Below are 18371 nucleotides of genomic sequence, written 5' to 3' on the forward strand. Positions count from 1 at the left end.
CCTGCACCCTCGTGGGAGACCGGGAGGCAGCTCCTGGCTCCTGGCTGCGGATGGGCCCAGCTCCGGCCGTGGCGGCCACTTGGGGAGTGAAGCAGCGGGTGGAAGACCTCTCTCTCTGTCTCTTCCTCTCTGGCTGTCACTCTGCCTTTCAAATAAATGAGCCTAAAGAAAGGAAGGAAAGAAGTGGGTGCCCAGGAGTTGGGTCACACAGGAGACCCGCCGACCTGGGCCAGGGCTCATGGCCTCCCATCAAGCCTTATGGTTTCTCTCTTACAGAGAGCGGAACTGGCTGAGAGCCGTGCAGCCACTTGCGGCAGCCGTGGGGGCCCCCAGATCCGTCTGTCCCCAGAGCCTGTGCTGCCAGCCGGGGCTGGGGAGCCGGTGCTACTCCCACACCACCAAGCGTGACTGCACAGGCAGCACATTGCCACGAGGGAAACTCGAGTACCCGGCCCCAATGCGGAAACCAAGCGGTGGCAGGCCCAGAAGCCCCGTGCTCTCAAAGGGGCGTCTCTGGAGTCCCTGCCCCGTACTGTGTGTTAGGCTTCTTCTTCTTCTTTTTTTTTTAAGATTTATTTTATTTTACTTTGAAAGAGTTACACCGAGAGAGGAGAGACAGAGAGAGAGAGAGGTCTTCCATCTGCTGGTTCACTCCCCAATTGGCCGCGACGTCCGGAGCTGCGCCGATCCAAAGCCAGGAGCCAGGAGCTTCCTCCCGGTCTCCCACGCCGGTGCAGGGCCCACGCGCTTGCTCCATCTTCCACTGCTGTCCCAGGCCATCCGTAGGGCCTGCACTTCAGGCCCGGGTGTTAACCCGCCGCGCCACAGTGCCGGCCCCGTGTTGGGCTTCTGAGCCTCCTGTTCCTGAGAGTCATTCGCGCCACGTGTGTGGAGACAGTGTTTTCGTCTCTGGGTGGCTTCCATTGTGTGAGCACACCGCAGGCTGGATATGTTCCGGTGTGGGGCTGTCTTGGCACTGTGAATATCCCAGCACATTTCTTTGGGTAAACGTGTTAATTTGTATGCGTTCACCTTCAGTAGATCCTGTCAAGCTGTGTGGATCTTACACAGTGGGGACCCAGATCTGTCTGTCCCCAGAGCCTGTGTTCTTAGCGTTAGGGATGCGCTCGGGCAGGGGGAAGTCTATATCAGTAAGTCACAAAGGGAATTGGTGGCCCGGGGTCAGCGCCACTCACCCGATGATGGGGGGCCCCAGAGATCAACCAGGTCTGGCCCCCGCCTGCCTTGTGTAAGGTCCCAGTGTTTTTATTTCCACAAAAAAGGAAAACCGCAATGACAGCACGCCTTTCCTTTTTCCTCGGCGTGGACAGCGTCTAATTCTGCCTTCCAGGACTCCTCCGAGCACGGAAAAGGAACCCAGGTTTCTTCCCAAGGCTTAGAATCTGTCACCTACGCAGACCCTGTCCTCTCCCGCTTCCCCGCTGCTCTCCCACTTCTCAAACCTCCGCCAGCATCACCTTCATCCTCCCAGGCCCAAACATCACCAAGTCCTCCCTGGCCCCTTGGACGACGACAGATCCGTGGACCCCTTCTGAATTGCTATGGACCGGGTCCCTCATGCTTTGCTCAGTACCCCGCCTCAGCCTCCCAGAAACAGGCTTAGAGAGGTCAGAAGTGAGCAGCAGAGTGGGCACTCCCTCCAGAGTCTGAGTGTCGCTTACCAGTTGCGATTTGGGTTTCCGAACCGTCTTAGGTAAACCGGTCACGTATGAGGAGGGCCAGTCACCTGGGGAGTTGTTTCAACCTGCAGCCATCTTTACCTGTACCCTGTCGCTGTGACCCTTTCTCCCATTCCCCTGTGAAGAACCGCCCATCTAAGCTGTTTAACAGGTGGGCAAACAAGAGCCAGGAACAGCCCAGGTGAGTAAACTCCATCGCTCTGGCTCAAGCCCAGCGTTTTATTCCTTTCAGCACTGCCTCTGAAGGAACTCCTGAGTAGCTCTGGTTTCCCAGTGTTTGGATTGTTTCTCATTTAACTTTATCACCTCTGGCTTGGTTTCCCAGTGTTTGGATTGGATCTCATTTAACTTTATCACCTCTTCAGTTGTGCTGTCTCCAAATACAGCCACATGAGGGGTTATGGCTTTAACATAAGCCTCTGGGGGAGGGGACACACTTGGGTGTAAGTCCTTTGTCAGATATGTGATGTATCAACATCTTCCCAGTCTGCAACCTGCCTTTCTAATCCTCTTACTAGGGTCGTTGAAAAGCAGACGTTCTTGACTTTAAATTCAACTTACCATTTTGTTTTTCCTTCATGCGTCATGCTGTCGGTGTTGGATCTGAAAGACTTTTGTCCAACGGACAACATCATCACAACTTGATCCATCACTTAGGCTTTGTCACCTAAAATATTAAAATGGCATGCACTGTAGGGTAGAGATGCAATGAAATTAGTCATTTCCACTGCTTCGTCAAGGAACTTTTGGAGTAAAACTGGCCTTTGCTTTCTGTGAGTGACTGACAGTGAAGAATGGAGCGGCTACCAGGACCTGTGGTGTCACTGCCTTGCTTTGGGACAAGGGCCAGTGTTCATACCCCTCACTGTTTTCCCACAATCAGTGCAAATGGCACAAAATTCCAGTGACAATGTCTGAAGGTGTCAGGGGCGTGCAAGAGTCTTCAGACCCCACCTTGAGAACCTCTGCTTAGGACAAAGATGAGGGCCGAGTCCGGTGTTCTCTTGCAGGGATAAGAGGGGATGGCATTCACCCCGCCTGGAGGCTGGAGCACAGCGAGGCCCAGGGGGAAAGGAGTTGACCAGATAAGGGAAAGCAAAGGCCTTTCCAAGCCAAAGGAGACTCAAAGAATTACAATACCAACTTTCTCAAAGTTGACTCACAAATGTAATACAACCTCCTCATCAGGTTTTTAATGTGGAATGGGGAAAGTTATTACAAAACCCACCTGAAATGACAAATGAACCCGAGTAGCCAGGAAAATCCCAAGAAAAGAAGACCAAAGTAGAGAGGCACCATGGGCCAGACCAGAAATTAAAACGTGGAAAGCCTCTGTGATTGAAACAGCGGCAGCACAGGGATGAATGAAAATCTAGAAACAGGTCCAAAGACATAGGTATTTAGTATATGATAAGGGCTGCATCTCAAATCTTTGGGGAAAATAAGATTTTTGTAACAGATGGTACTGGAATAACTTGATAACTATATGGAAAAAGATAAAATGAAATCCATTCCTCACACCATTCACCAGGATAAATTAGAGAAAGTTCAGAGATCTCAGTTTAAAAATTTAGAAATTGTACATGGACCAGAGGAAAACACAGGTAAATTCCTTTGTAATGTAGAAATGATATCTGGGATTGTATAGTTCAAAATATAAAGGCGATAAAAGAAAGGATCAACACATTTGACTACTTAATTCATTTTTTTTTTTTACCACAATGTAGTATTCTATAGCGTACGTTTCCCATAATTTCTTTATCCAGTCTTCAGCTGACGGGCATTTAGGTTGATTCCGTGTCTTAACTGTTGTGAATTGAGCTGCAATAAACATGGGGATGCAGATAACTCTTTTATTTGCTGATTTCATTTCCCTTGGGTAAATTCCCAGAAGTGGCTGGGTCATGCTATGCAGCTTTAAACAGCAGTGGAGGAGCTATCTGCATATTGTAACAGCATGATCTACATGATAAAACACTAAATAAAACAAGGCACAACATGCACCTTTTGTGCGAGATAGTAAGAGACACATAAGTACACACACATGTATGCATACTATCTTTGCATCTGGAAAAATGACTAATACCCCATAAAAGTGGTTACTCATCTAGGAGGGGCTCAAGCAAGGTGGAGAGAACGGGGATGGCCTCCGAGCAGAGATGGAATTGTAGTTTTGGGGGCTGGAACCATGCAAGTGCTTCACAGAAATCTCTAAAAGGCACTTCCTACCCTAGTGCCCAAAAGATGGTCAGAAGTGCGATTTGGCAACAACCGGAATCAGAGCTCTTTGAAAAATGGCTGGTTCTGGATGTGGGCAAGAAATGGACAGTCTGACGCATCATGTTATCCCGCAAACGCAGGTGACTCCCAGTGGCCTAAGGGAGAATTGCAATGGAATAAAATGAAATATGTTTAAATTCATGCATTCACAATGCTATTACACACACACCATTTTGGTTACTTTCAGAGAGAACTAAATCTGAAAATTGAAGCATTTAAATTACTTCTTTTTTTTAAAAAAAGATTTATTTATTTATTTGAAAGGCTGAGTTACAGAGAGGCAAAGGCAGAGATGGAGAGAGAGAGGTCTTCCATCCACTGGTTCACTCCCCAGATGGCTGCAACGGCTGGAGCTGTGCCGATCTGAAGCCAGGTGGAGCTTCTTCCGGGTCTCCCATGTGGGTGCAGGGACCCAAGCACCTGGGTCATCTGCTGCTGCCTTCCCAGGCCATAGCAGAGAGCTGGATTGGAAGTGGAGCAGCTGGGACTCGAACTGGCGCCCATGAAGGATGCTGGCACTGCAGGCAGAGGATTTACCCACTACACCACTGTGCTGGCTCCTTAAATTGCTTTTTCTATATTAACTGAAACTCAGGGTAACCCAAGAGTTAATGAGGAGATGTTTCTCTGTATCACAGTATTATAGCTAATAAATGAAGAAAGATTGATAAATGAGAAATTTCAAACTTATAAAACCCTAAAGAAATAATGTATCCAGGTAGGTTTCCTGATTTGGCAGCAAGTTGCATGGGGCATGATTCTACTATAAATGTATTGCTTATCTGTGAACATCCTTGTATTTTATTGTACAACTCTAGAGCTAGGTAATGATCAGGAATGGGTATGAACATCATTAAGAGAGAGACAGAGAATTGCCTAATAAACTAAACACCTATTTATACTAAAAAAAAGCTAAAAACAGAAACTTCTTTAACATGATAACATGTGCTTTCTAAAATACCACTGCACACACATCATATTTGACAGCAAAATTCTGAAGGTGTGTCCTGTGTGACCAGGAGCAAGCCTGGGATACCTCTTATCATACCATTTTACCTATCGATGTTTTGAGGCACCTGAAGAAAAGTTCAATGAGAAAAGAAGGCATGGCTCACTTGGCTAATCCTCCACCTGTGGTGCCAGCACCCCATATGGGTGCCGATTCTAGTCCCGGTTGCTCCTCTTCCAGTCCAGCTCTCTGCTGTGGCCCGGGAAGGCAGTGGAGGATGGCCCAAGTGCTTGGGCTCCTGCACCCGCATGGGAGACTGGGAGGAAGCACCTGGCTCCTGGCTTTGGATTGGTGCAGCTCCGGCCATTGTGGCCATTTGGGGGGTGAACCAACGGAAGGAAGACCTTTCTCTCTGTCTCTCTCTCTCACTGTCTATAACTCTACCTGTCAAATAAATTAAAAAAAAAAGAAGGCATTGAACTCATTATTCATATACAGTATGATTGTATATAAAGAGAATCATGTAGAATGACAAACAGCTTGATCATTACAATGACAAATAGTGACTTATTTTTGGCTTTGACAAAATGGCATAGACTAATTTTTCCTGGCTGCTTTCTGCTAAATACAGCTAAAAACCCTAGCAATAATACAATGGCGATTATTTTCTTTTTTAAAAATTATTTATTTATTTACTTGAGAGGTAGAGTTACAGTGAGAGGGAGAGACAGACAGAAATGTATTCTGTCCATTGGTTCACTCCCCAAATGGCCACAATGGCTGGAGCTGAGCTGATCTGAAGCCAAGAGCCAGGTGTTTCTTCCTGGTCTCCCATGCGGGTGCAGGGGCCCAAGCACCTGGGCCATCCTCCACTGCCCTCTGGGGCCATGGCAGAGAGCTGGACTGGAAGAGGAGCAACCGGGACTAGTACCCGGCACCCATATGGGATGCCAGCACCGCAGGTGGAGGATTAACCAAGTGAGCCACGGCGCCAGCCCAGGCTAAAATTTTAAAATCACAAATATCAAAAACTAGAGAAGTCACAACTTAAACAAGAGGACATTCAACAGACACCAATACCGAGATGAATTACATGTTGGAACTATCTGACAAAGATCTAAAGTAGCCATCATAAAAAAATTGCAAAAACCCTGAAAACAAATGAAAAATGGAAAACATCGCCAAAGAATATATGTTTCTAAAGAACCAAAGGCAAACTATAAAACCAAAAAGCAAAGCAACAGAAATAAAAACTCAACTACTTAAGCCATGACTTTCTGTCTCCCAGGGTCTGCATTAGCAGAAACCAGGAATAGGGAGGAGGAGGAATGGAGGGCAGAGGAGGAGGAAGGGCAGAGAAAATTAGTATCTCTCATGAACTTGGACTGAAAAACCCTCAAAACTATTAGCAGGTATGGGTGGTTAGCCTGGTGGTTCCAATGTCTGCCTCCCATAGCAGAGTACCTGGGCTGGATCCCAGATCTGGCTCCCAGCTCTGACTTTCTGCTGATGCAGCCCCTGGGAGCAGGCAGTGCTGGGGCAAGTATTTGGGCTTCTGCCCCTGATGTGGGAGCTCAGGCTGGGTTTCCAGCTCCTGGCTTTGGTTGTAAGCTTTAGGCTGAGAACCAGTGATGGACTCGCTTGCTCTCTCTCTCTCTCTCTCTCTCTCTCTGAAAAACAGCAAATGAAATCCCTCAATATGTAAAAAGAATTATATACCAAAATCAGGTAGGCTTTATTCCAGATATGCAAGGCTGGCTCAGTATTTGAAAATAAATTAATGTAACTCACTGTGTCAACAAGCTAAAGAAGAAAAATTACATGAATATTTATTTCAATTGACACAGGGAAAGCATTCAATAATATCTGACATCCATTTATGATTAAAAAAAACCTTCAACAAAGCAGAAGTAGAAACTGCTTCAATTAGATAAAAGTAGCTATCAAAAAACCCTGCAGCTAACATACTCAATGGTGAAAGCCTTGATATTTTCCTGACTGGGAACAAGGCAAGGTATTTACTCTCACCACTCTGCTTCGACACAATACAGTAAGCTTGAGCCATCCCAGTAAGACGAGACCAAGTCATAGAAAATACACCAGGAGGATAGAATAAAATTGTCCCTATTTTCAGTTGCTATGAGTGTTGGCATTCAAAAGAAACCCAAAAAATCTACCAAAACCTCCTGTAACTCAAAGGTGAGTTCAGTAAAGTTGCAGAATACAAGACCAGTACACAAACATCAAATGTACTTCTGTACACTAATAACTGAAGTGTGAAGTCTGAGATGTAAAACACAAACCCATTTATAATTGCTTTAGAGAAAGGTGATATAGTTAAGTATACATCTAACAAGACATACATGGCCTACATTCTGAAAAATTTCAAAATGTTAGTAAAATAAACCCAAGAAAATCTAAATAAATGAGGATGTTGCTGCTTGCAACACCTGCAAACCACATCAGAGAACCTGGCTGTAGTCCCTGCTCCCTGCTGATGCACACCCTGGGGGCAGCAGGGGACAGCTCAAGCATCTGGTCCCTGCCACCCACGTGGGAGACCTGGGCTGAGTTACGGGATCCTCTATTCAACCTGGCCCAGCCTAGCTGGTGCAGGTATCTGGGGAGTGAATCAGTGGATGGAAGATCTCTCTCTCTCCTCTCTCTCTCTCTGTCTCTCTCTCTTTCTCTCTCTCTCTCTGTCTCTCTCTTTCTTCTTTCTGCATTCAACTAAGTGAAAATGAATAAACATTTTTTTTAATTTTTTATTTTTTTAATTTTTTTTTTTTAACAGAGTGGACAGTGAGAGAGAGAGACAGAGAGAAAGGTCTTCCTTTGCCGTTGGTTCACCCTCCAATGGCCACCGCGGCTGGCGCGCTGTGGCCGGCACACCGCGCTGATCCGATGGCAGGAGCCAGGAGCCAGGTGCTTTTCCTGGTCTCCCATGGGGTGCAGGGCCCAAGCACCTGGGCCATCCTCCACTGCACTCCCTGGCCACAGCAGAGAGCTGGCCTGGAAGAGGGGCAACCGGGACAGAATCCGGCGTCCCGACCGGGACTAGAACTGGGTGTGCCGGGCGCCGCAGGTGGAGGATTAGCCTAGTGAGCCGCGGCGCCGGCCCGAAAATGAATAAACATTTAAAAGCTACCATCCAATCCCACTACACCCCTTGAACGTATGACCGGTTGAGCCCAGTGACCCGCCAACTCTGCAGTCAGGAGTTTCACAGAACACGACGTCCATCCATCAACCCAAACTAGACACAGTCAGCGTGCTCCTTAGCAGTAGCATGGGCAGGTATGTACTGATTTTGCATACAACCAAGTACCATATGCCATTGACAGTGACCAACAGTTAACGTGCACAGTGATGACAGTGAACGCGAGAATCCAGTCACAAAGCAACAAGGCTGTTTGAGTCCATTCACACAAAATTCAAAACCAAGCAAAATAACTTGTGGGGTCAGAAGCTGAAATAGTGGTTACCTGTGGGAGGCAGGGAGTGAACGGTGATGGGAAGAAGGCTCCTGGAATGCTGCCGTATTTTTTAAAGACTTGACCGGGGCAAAGTTTATAAGGGTATGTTCCTTGAGAGATAATGTGATGAGCTGTGTACATTTATGATTTGTGTGTTTATTAATATGTGTGTTTTATTTCAATAAAATATTTAAAAATATTCCTATGAATCACTTCGGGATGGTTGCCTATAAAGAGTGGGGAATAAATCTGTAGGCAGGTGGGTGGGGAGATGTTTAGGCAGTTAGGTAAGCAGATAAAATGGGCTCCGTGATAGCAGCAAGTGTAGGAGTTTGTACTATCCAATGTGGACAGTAGGTACAAGTGGCTATTTAAATTTTTTTTTGACAGGCAGAGTGGACAGTGAGAGAGAGACAGAGAGAAAGGTCTTCCTTTGACGTTGGTTCACCCTCCAATGGCCGCTGCGGCCGGCGCACCGCACTGATCCGAAGCCAGGAACCAGGTGCTTCTCCTGGTCTCCCATGCGGGTGCAGGGCCCAAGCACTTGGGCCATCCTCCACTGCACTCCCGAGCCATAGCAGAGAGTTGGCCTGGAAGAGGGGCAACCGGGACAGAATCCGGCGTCCCGACCGGGACTAGAACCTGGTGTGCCGGGCGCCGCGGGTGGAGGATTAGCCTAGTGAGCCGCGGCGCCAGCGCCATTTAAATTTTAATTTAATTCAGTTAAGAATCCTGCATCACACTAGTGCTCAATAGCCACATGTTGCCCAACATGTGGTCATTGCAGAATAATGTTTGTCACTGTGGAAAGTTCTAGTGGCCAGCATACTTGGACACGGGTGAGTCACCTGGAGAAACGAGGTGACTAGGAAAAGAGTCCGAGACCCACTGCTGTTAAAGGGGCATCACAATGGGTGGGGCTGGCGTTGTAGCACAGTGGATTGTGCCACTGCCTGCGACTCTGGCGTCCAATCTCAGGGTGCCAGTTTGAGTCCTGGCTACTCCACTTCTGATCCAGCTTCCTGCCCAGGCAACCGGGAAGCAGCAGGTGATGGGCCCCTGCTGCCCACACAGGAGACCTGAATGGGGTTCCTGGTTCCTGTCTTCAGCCTGACCCAGTCCTGGTTGCATGACCGTTTGGGGAGTGAAGCAACACATGGAAGCCCTCTCTCTCTCTCTATCTCTCTATCTCTCTCTCTCTCCCTTTCTCTCTCTGTCTCCCTCTCCCTCTCTCCCCTTGCAATCCATAAAAGGGGGTGGGGGGTGTAGTTATTATAGGAAACATACCAGAGTAGCCCAAGATCCAGACAACAGTGATGCGGAAGCCAGGGCATGAGACAGTTCCAAAGAGGATATGTTGCTGTCAGGTGTTACAGAGAAGGAGCTAGAACCAAGTGGCAAGTGATAGGTCACTGGAGAGTCTAGCAAACAGTTCCCAGGCACACAGAAGTCAGATCATGGGCCACAGAGCATTAGCAAATGCAATGGCCGGCCAGCCCGAATCTGGCTGGAGAGAGCAACTTCTCACCAGCTTCGGCCTGATCGGCACGGCCCCAACGAGCAAGGGGTCTGGAATGCTTCCTACCACAGGGAGGGGCCGAAAGGCTGACACACAAGGCCCCTTGTCTGGGCTCAGCTCACAGCTGCCAGTGGTGAGATGGATGTGGTTTTTCTGACCACAAGGAAGTGTCCCCAGAGGTTGCTTCCGGGGTCACCCCTGGGGTTCCTGAGAATAGACTTAACACGGGGTAGGGCACAGAGGTGTGTCGGAACACACACATACACTCCCCGTGAGGACAGGAGCGAGAGAGGGTGGTCCCAGGGGTTGTCCAACATGGACAGCTGTCCCCTGTGTGGTTTCTCAGGTCTTCCAGCTGCAGAGCCCAACGAGGGATTTGGCATCAGGGCAGGTATCTCTCTGGGGTCAGCCAGGGGCCACCTCAAGCCCTGGAGGGCACCGAGGGCCGGAACCTCCCCCCTGGAGTCACCCTCAATCTTTGCCTCTCACCGTGGCTCGTTTCTCGGAGCCCCAGAGGGGTCCCCCACACCATGGCTCTGCACCTTGTGGCTTGTGATCGCGTTGCAGCCTCTGCACCCTCTCCTCCCAGGCCTGATCTCCTGTCTGGGCCCGGGGGCCCCTGGAGCTCCCTCCCCAGGGCTGTCCCCCCATCCCGCTTGCTGCTCCTTATCTGCCTCCCTTCTAGGCTGTTGTTGACTCACTTGTTTTCCGGGTTGACACTGAGTCTCAGTCACCGCCACTGGGAACCTCCCCCCGCCCTGCCCAGAGATCCAGGGCTCAGTGATAAGAGAGGAGGACTCGGGGCGCAGCAGCTGTGGGGTGTTGAGAGATGGGACTCAGGCTAAGCAGCTGCTGCGGTAAGGAGACTCCTTTGCAAATAAGAGTGCTGTGGTTGGGAGGGCGATGGTGGAAGGGCAGGGCCCTAGGGAGGAGTGCAGGCCCCGCCCAGAAAACCCACAGCCCCACTCATCCCCTTCTGCTGCTCCCGGCCCCCCACCTCCCATCTGAGGCTGCCCAGAACCTGTTCAGCCAGTCCCTTCTGTGGGCCAAAAAAGAAAAAAAAGAAAAACCACAAAAACACAACAACAGCAAAAAATCCCCAACCAAATAATTCTCCAGGAAGCGGATCCGGAGCTCTGTCCTTTTGCCTGCCCAGCCTTGGCCTCCGGTCCCCACCACAATCCCCAGCCTGGGACCAAGAGGAACCTGTCTCCCAGCTGCAGCCCTGGAGAAGGCTCCGAACACCTTCTGGGAGGTCAATGTTCCTATTGCACCAACGAGGAGCCAGGAGGCCCTGTGGGAGTGGGGGTGGAGGGCCGGCTCCCAACCCGTGGGTCACAGCCTCAGACTCCTCCTGTCCATCCCCAGACACCTGCCTCTCCCCCTCTCACCACAGAATAGGCTGTGAGTGGCCAGGGACAGGGGGCTCAGCCTCAAGGGTGGACTGGAGAGGAGCCAGGACCCGGATGTGGGTCCGTTGCTGTAGTTCCTGGCAGAAGCCAACATAAGGAATCCAGCCAGTGCCCCAGCAAACACGACCAATACCCGCACGCCCCCCACCCCTCGCCCGGGGACCCAGGCTCTCGGCACCCTGCTCCCCAGCTGTCTCTCTCAGGGACACTGCCCTTCCCAGGCTGAATCTAGGGCATGGCCAGCAGCTGTTCCCGCACCCCTCTGTGGACCCAAGCGTCCAGATTTGCCCTCCACCCTCTCCAGGCCTTCAGGGCTCCCCATCCCATCTGGCCCCAAGATCAGCAGCCTCCTCCAGGAAGTTGGCACCATCTGCCTGGCAGGTGGCCCAGGGTGTGGCCTGAGGGGCCTGGTCACTCCACTATAAAGCCCAGCCTGCGGGCTGACCCTGCAGCTCCAGGGACCTGCAGGTGAGCAGGGCTGGGGGCCCCTCTGGAAGGGGGTGGCGGGTCCCCTACTTTTGCCTCCACACTCACTGCAGAGCCGGCCTCTCTGACACACTCCCTAGCCTTGGATCCAGCCCTCCTCACCCCGGCTGACTTCCCTGCACCCCTCAGCCCTCTCAGCATCCTGAGGCCAGCCCCTTCTGTCCCCTTTGGAGGTGATGGGCCAGCGTCCTAGGACCCCCTCTCTTTCCCTCCTGCAGGCATGGGTTCCCTGAGAAGCTGGTGGACGCTGTGGGCCGGAGCCACCCTCCTGTGGGGTAAGTCAGACCCAGTCCCCATCTGTGTCTTTCTCCCACTCTGCCTGGGTGGCCCATGCCCAACTTGTGCCCCTCCAGGCACTCGCCTTCCGAGGCCTCCCCATGCCAGCTGGGATGGGAGAGAGGCCCCCAGTTCCTGCAGAGGGGCACGGCGGGCTCTGCCCAGGCTCACTCTTCTGGAGGGAAGCCACAGAGCCCTCGGCCCCCAAAGCCGAGGGCGCAACAGAAACCACTGTCTTGGTTCTCTGCAACTCAGCTAAGCCATGGCTCTGAGTCTCCTTCTGCCAAGGTGATGGGAACCGTCACCAAGGACATTCCTGGAGAGCTCTGGTGCCCAGTTCTCCTGGGGGAACCGCCAAGAGTCTTAGGTGAACCCGGAGGTCCCTTGACTCTTGACCCCCTGGGCCTGGGGCACACTGGGATGTCCTCCAAGTCTCCCTGAACTTGGCAAGTTGTCACTCCAGCGCCCCCAACTCTCTCTCTATCTCTCTCAGCACTGGGCACTCTCTTCCTGGTAGGGGCTGTTGAGACATCCACCTTTCCCACAACCCCCTTCTTTCCTTTACCTTCTTCACACAAACCCTCCGGGTCGTATCAAGACAAAAGTCACCCGCCGGCCGCGGAGTGCTGCCGGTTGGGACCCCCGAGGTGCCTCAAAACAATTTTGGGTTGAAGAGTTCACATACACATTCAGAGAGCCAGTTTCTCTTGAACATGGTAAGATCTAGCACTGAAGATAAAAATAAAAATAAAAAAAGGCCGCAATCCCTCCTGTCAGCCCCCTGCAACAGCAGGCAGCGAGCGCCCACTCTGCCTTCCACGTCGCCGCGGGACTGCGCGTCTGTGTGTCTCACCGGCCCCCTCAGCACCTGAGAGCCCTGTCCAAAGAGTTTGGGCTTGTAGAAAAATGAAAGCCAGAATGGCTTGTAGGCAGGTGAGCGGTGCAGGAATAAGAACAAAGGCAAGAGAAGAGGAAAAAAAAAAAAGTTCCTGGCACAGGGCAAAGGGTTGGCCGACTGACCAGGCGGATTAGGTAAGTGGACCAACGACTGCATTTTCTCAAGGGTGGACCCAGGAGGCAGCTGTGGAGCCCAGGAATCCTGGGGGGCAGGAATTCCTCATGGCCTTCCTGCAGAATTACCAGCCCGAGTACAGCGCCGCCTCCCTCTACCTGCTCGTGTCCAGCCTATCGGAGAGCCCGGCCTTGGTCTCCGTGCTCAGCCAGGCCGACAAAGCCTCGCAGACGGTCACAGTGAAGCCAGGGGAGTCAGTCGTGGTCAATATCAGTGCTGCGGCTGAGATGACCGGCAGCAACATCTTCCAGCACGCGGTTGTGGTCCGCTCCGACCACCGCATCACTGTGCAGGCCCTCAGTGCCAAGCCCAGCACGGCGGAGCTGACCCTGTTGCGACCGGTCAGCGCTCTGGGCACCGAATACTTCGTGCTCACACCCCCGGGTACCTCAGCCAACAGCCTCAGGGAGTTTGCTGTGGTGGCCGGGGCGTCAGGTGCCTCGGTCAGTATCACCCTGAAGGGGGCAGTGACGTTCCAGGACAAGATCTACCCAGCAGGCGATGTGCTGAGCGTGACCCTGCAGCCCTACGAGGTGGCTCAGGTACAGGGCGAAGTTGATCTCTCGGGATCGAAGGTCACAGCCAGTAACCCTGTGGCTGTCCTCTCGGGCCACAGCTGTGCCCAGAAACACACAAACTGCAACCACGTGGTAGAGCAGCTGCTGCCCACGTCTGCGTGGGGCACCCAGTATGTGGTGCCCCCACTGGCCTCCCAGAGCCGCTATGATCTGGCCTACGTAGTGGCCAGCCAGGCCACGAAACTGACCTACAACCACGGAGGTACCACAGGCTCCCGTTCACTCCAGATGGGAGGCGTGGTAGAGTTTGAGGTGCGGCCGTCCCGGCCACTCTACCTGTCCGCAGATGTGGGCATCCAGGTCCTGCTCTTCGGCACGGGGGCTATAAAGAATGACATGACCTATGACCCCTACCTGGTGCTGATCCCGGATGTGGCAGCCTACTGCCCCACCTATGTGGTCCAGAGCGCACCAGGCTCTATGGGTGTGGCTGTGCTGGTGGCACAGACAAAGGCTGTCAACGGGCTGACCATGGATGGAGACACGCTGAAGGCCACGCTCCCCTGGGTGGCTGTGCCAGGCAGTGAATTCTCATATACTGAAGTGGACCTTGGCACAGCTAACAGGATTCACACAGTCAACGCCAACACCAACATCGGGCTGCTCACGTTCGGGCTGGGCCAGGCTATGGGCTACGGGACAGCAGCTTCCTGCGGCCAAAGTGAGTGATGGGAAATGGCCCCTGGCCCCCACCCACCTGCTCCTCCATGGCTTTCTGGTTCAATGGGGCTGTCCACCCTCACCTCCATCCTCCCCGCCATCCTTTCTTGAGTCCAGGACATGGATGCCACTCAACTTCAAGGGATCACTTTGGGGCTTGGATAATCAAAGAGAGGAGGAATCGATGATCCATCTCCGTAGCTAACACTCACTGTGACACCTGGGTTCACTTCCAAATCTTACTTCTGTTTTAGCTTCTTCAGGGGCGGGCATTGTGGTGCAGTGTGCTGAGCTGCAGCTTGGAATGCCCACGTCCCAAATCGGAGTGCCAGTCTGAGTCCCCCCACCTCTGCTTCTACCCAGCTTCCTGCCAATGCATCCAGTGGGGGGAGGGGGAGGCAGCAGATGGTGGCTCAAGTACTTGGGTCCCTGATGCCTATTTGGGAAACCCTGTTGAAGTTCTGGGCCCCTGGCTTAAGACTGGTCCTGTGCTGGCTGTTACAGGCACTTGGAGATTAAGCCAGCGGATGGAGTCTCTCTCTCTCTCTCTCTCTCTCTCTCTCTCTCTCTCTCTCTCTCTCCCTCTCCCTCTCCCTCTCCCTCTCTCCATCTCCCCCTCTCCCTCTCCCTCTCCCTCTCTCCCTCCCTCCCTCTGCCTTTTAAGTAGATGAAAACAACTAAACATCTTTTAAAAATAAGCAAAAACCATCTCCACACCTCTGCCAGATTCCCCTATGGAGATGGGATTGCTATCCTATTCCCCTCATCCTACGAATGAGGCAACTGGGGCACTAAGAGTTTAAAAATAAGTTGCCCGGTGTCTCCGAGCTGCATGATGCAGCCCGGATTCCTAGCTAGACAACGTGACTCCACAGTCATTGCCACTGTGCTGAGCGGCCTCTGCCTTCTACTTTCTGCTCTTCAAAAGATCCCTCAGCCTTTAGAGCCTGGTGGGATGGCAGGGGTGAGGGGGAAAAGGGAGGGAATACAATGAAGATGTCAATAACAGTTCCTGTCACTCCATCTGCACTGCCTTCCCTTCTGCTCAGCTGCTCTGTGTTAAACAGGGGGATCAGAAAGCCCAGGCCTGAGCAGCTCTGTCTCTGTGTGATGCCAGCCCTCAGTCTCCCCATCTCTAAAATGGGCAGCTATGAATGCACTCCTTGTGGTGAGAGAGACCCAGGACTCCTGCCCCTGTGGGCATTTCTTTTTATTTTTTCTGAGGCAGTGAGAGAGAGAGATTTCATCAGTTGGTTCATTCCCTTTGCAAAGGGCCAACACAGTGGGAGCCAGGAGGCAGACCTCAATGCAGGCCTCCCACATGGGTAGGGGAACCCAGCCCCACTGCCTGCCAGGGTCTCCAGCCAGCAGGAAGCTGTAGCCAGGAGCCAGAGGTGGGAACTGGCCCCAGGCACTCTGATGTGGCACGTAGGTTTCTGGACCATTGGGCTAATGGCCCCCGCTGGCCCTGGGTGTGGCTGACTCTGCTCCCACCCTCTTCCCCCCAGGCCTGGTGTCCTCGGAGGAGCCCTCCTGTGAAGGCGTGACGTGCGCGGCAGGGCAGCAATGCCAGGTGGTGGACGGGAAGGCCGTGTGCGTGGCAGAGTCCACGGCCGTGTGCCGCGCCCAGGGCGACCCCCACTACACCACCTTCGACGGCCGGCGCTATGACATGATGGGCACTTGCTCCTACACGATGGCCGAGCTGTGTGGCTTGGACGAAACCCTGCCTGCCTTCAGCGTGGAGGCCAAGAACGAGCACCGGGGCAGCCTCCTGGTCTCCTACGTGGGCTTGGTCACCGTGCGTGCCTACAACCACGACGTGACACTGGCCCGCGGGGAGGTCGGCTTTGTTCGGGTGAGTGTCCGGGGGCTTGGGGGCTTGGCCCCCTGGGAGCCGTGAGTCTGAAGGCAGAGGCAAAGGCCTTTCTGTGGGCTGGGGAGTGGGAGACGGGGAGCGGGGGTTAGAAAACAATAGCTGAGCCTTAAAACCTTTCAATGCCACGTCTAGAAATTCCAAAGATGCTCAGAAAGACAATTAGAAAAACAAATATGCCAACATGGTGTACAAATGAGGAATTTCTTTCTTTCTTTCTTTCTTTTTTTTTTGCTTTAAAGATTTATTTTATTAATTTTAAAGAGAGTTACAGAGAGAGGTAGACAGAGAGAAGAGAAAGGTCTTCCATCCGCTGGTTCACTCCCCAGGTGGCCACAACAGATCGGAGCTGTGTTGATCCAAAGCCAGGAGCCAGGAGTCTCCTCCAGGTCTCCCACATGGGCGCAGGGGCCCAAAGACTTGGGCCATCTTCTACTGCTATCCCAGGCCATAGCAGAGAGCTGGATCAGAAGAGGAGCAGCTGGTACTAGAACTGGCGCCCATATGGGATGCCAGCACTTCAGGCCAGGGTGTTAACCCACTGCGCCACAGCGCTGGCCCCATGAATGAGGAATTTCTTGGGACCAAATCACTGACCTATTTAAGTGCCCCAGTTGGTTCTTAGCTCTTAATGCTCACAGCAACTCTGGGAGTAGGCCTTGTTATTACGGACATGCACAGAGGAGGGTACAGGGTGGGAAAGGTGAGTGATGCCCCAAGCACTGGGAGCTGTAAGAGCTGGCGCTGGGAACGCAGGCAGACTGGCTCCCAAGTCCCCGTTCCTCGTCCCGAGTCTCTCTCTTCCACTGCTTGTCCGTGCTGTGCCGTTCCGCCAGTACCAGCAGCATCTGGAGCAATGACTTCCTTTTTTTTTTTTTTTTTATTTTGACAGGCAGAGTGGACAGTGAGAGAGAGAGACAGAGAGAAAGGTCTTCCTTTGCCGTTGGTTCACCCTCCAATGGCCGCCGCGGCCGGCGCGCTGCGGCCGGCGCACCGCGCTGATCCGATGGCAGGAGCCAGGAGCCAGGTGCTTTTCCTGGTCTCCCATGGGGTGCAGGGCCCAAGCACCTGGGCCATCCTCCACTGCACTCCCTGGCCACAGCAGAGAGCTGGCCTGGAAGAGGGGCAACCGGGACAGAATCCGGCGCCCCGACCGGGACTAGAACCCGGTGTGCCGGCGCCGCTAGGCGGAGGATTAGCCTAGTGAGCCGCGGCGCTGGCCTGATTTCCTTTTTTGTCACGTTATTATGAAAATGTTAGAGCATCCAAAGCAGGTGAAATCACCAGACAGTGAACCTCGTGGGCCCAGCGCCTCAGTTCCAAGCTTTTTGCTATTCTTGGCTGATTAGACCTCTGTCCACACAGTCTGCCCTCCCTCCAACAGCCGCTCTTGTCTATGTGCCTGGAAGTAAGCTCTGCACACCAGCTCCACTTTCTGTAAGGTCTCCTCATGCAGATCACCCAGAAGGGTGCACTATTGTAAAACTCCCCCGTTTTGTTAATTTTAAGATTTTTAAGAAAACATTTAGTTTGTAACAGATTCAATATAGCTTTTAGATATGATTCTAAGGATATAATGACATTCCCTTCCTCCTTTTTCCATGTTTTCAAGATTAAACTTACATATCACAAAATTCACAAATTGCAAATGAGCAGTTTGCTGTTTTGGCAAATGTGTAACCCAGAGTCCCATTAAGATACAGAATATTCCCATCAACTCAGAAAGTTCCCTCCCGAACAACCCCCAGCCCACTGCACAAGGCACAGTTCTAATTTTTTTTCCCCACCATGATCTACCGTGGATCAGTTTTGCTTGCTTAAGAATGTCCAATAAAAGCAGGCACACAGCTTAGCAGGCAAAGAATTCACATAGCACAAAATAAAAGGGGTAAGATACAAAAGATCTTGTTTCTATTCCAGTCTTCATCTACTCCCCTCCTCCGCCCTCCCCCCCACCCTCCCCCCACTCCTTACAGATAACTTCTCCTATTGGTTTCTGGAGAATTCATCTAGAGTTTCTTCCTGCCAATAGAAGCAAATACAAGCGGATGACTTACCTTTCCCCTTTCTTAACAAAATGTACCCTA

At 52.1% G+C, this 18371-nt stretch overlaps 1 protein-coding gene across 2 annotated transcripts in view; it reads left to right on the plus strand.

Annotated features, from left to right (window-relative positions):
• The first annotated feature begins 11957 nt into the window (after positions 1–11957).
• FCGBP (Fc gamma binding protein) overlaps positions 11958–18371 on the plus strand; it is a 36456-nt gene continuing 30042 nt past the window's right edge. Inside the window, exons 1-3 of one of the 2 annotated variants that reach the window (XM_070062216.2) lie at positions 12025–12097; positions 13162–14409; positions 15917–16266. In XM_070062216.2, coding sequence (XP_069918317.2) covers positions 12043–12097; positions 13162–14409; positions 15917–16266 — 1653 coding nt within the window. In that variant the 5' untranslated portion in view covers positions 12025–12042. Of the gene's footprint in view, positions 12098–13161; positions 14410–15916; positions 16267–18371 lie in introns of both variants that reach the window. The other variant, XM_051836383.3, reaches the window with a different exon arrangement.

The sequence above is a fragment of the Oryctolagus cuniculus genome, chromosome 18 (assembly GCF_051225735.1).
Source record: "Oryctolagus cuniculus isolate XC-2025 breed Fujian yellow rabbit chromosome 18, ASM5122573v1, whole genome shotgun sequence".
In the NCBI taxonomy this organism is placed as follows: domain Eukaryota; kingdom Metazoa; phylum Chordata; class Mammalia; order Lagomorpha; family Leporidae; genus Oryctolagus; species Oryctolagus cuniculus.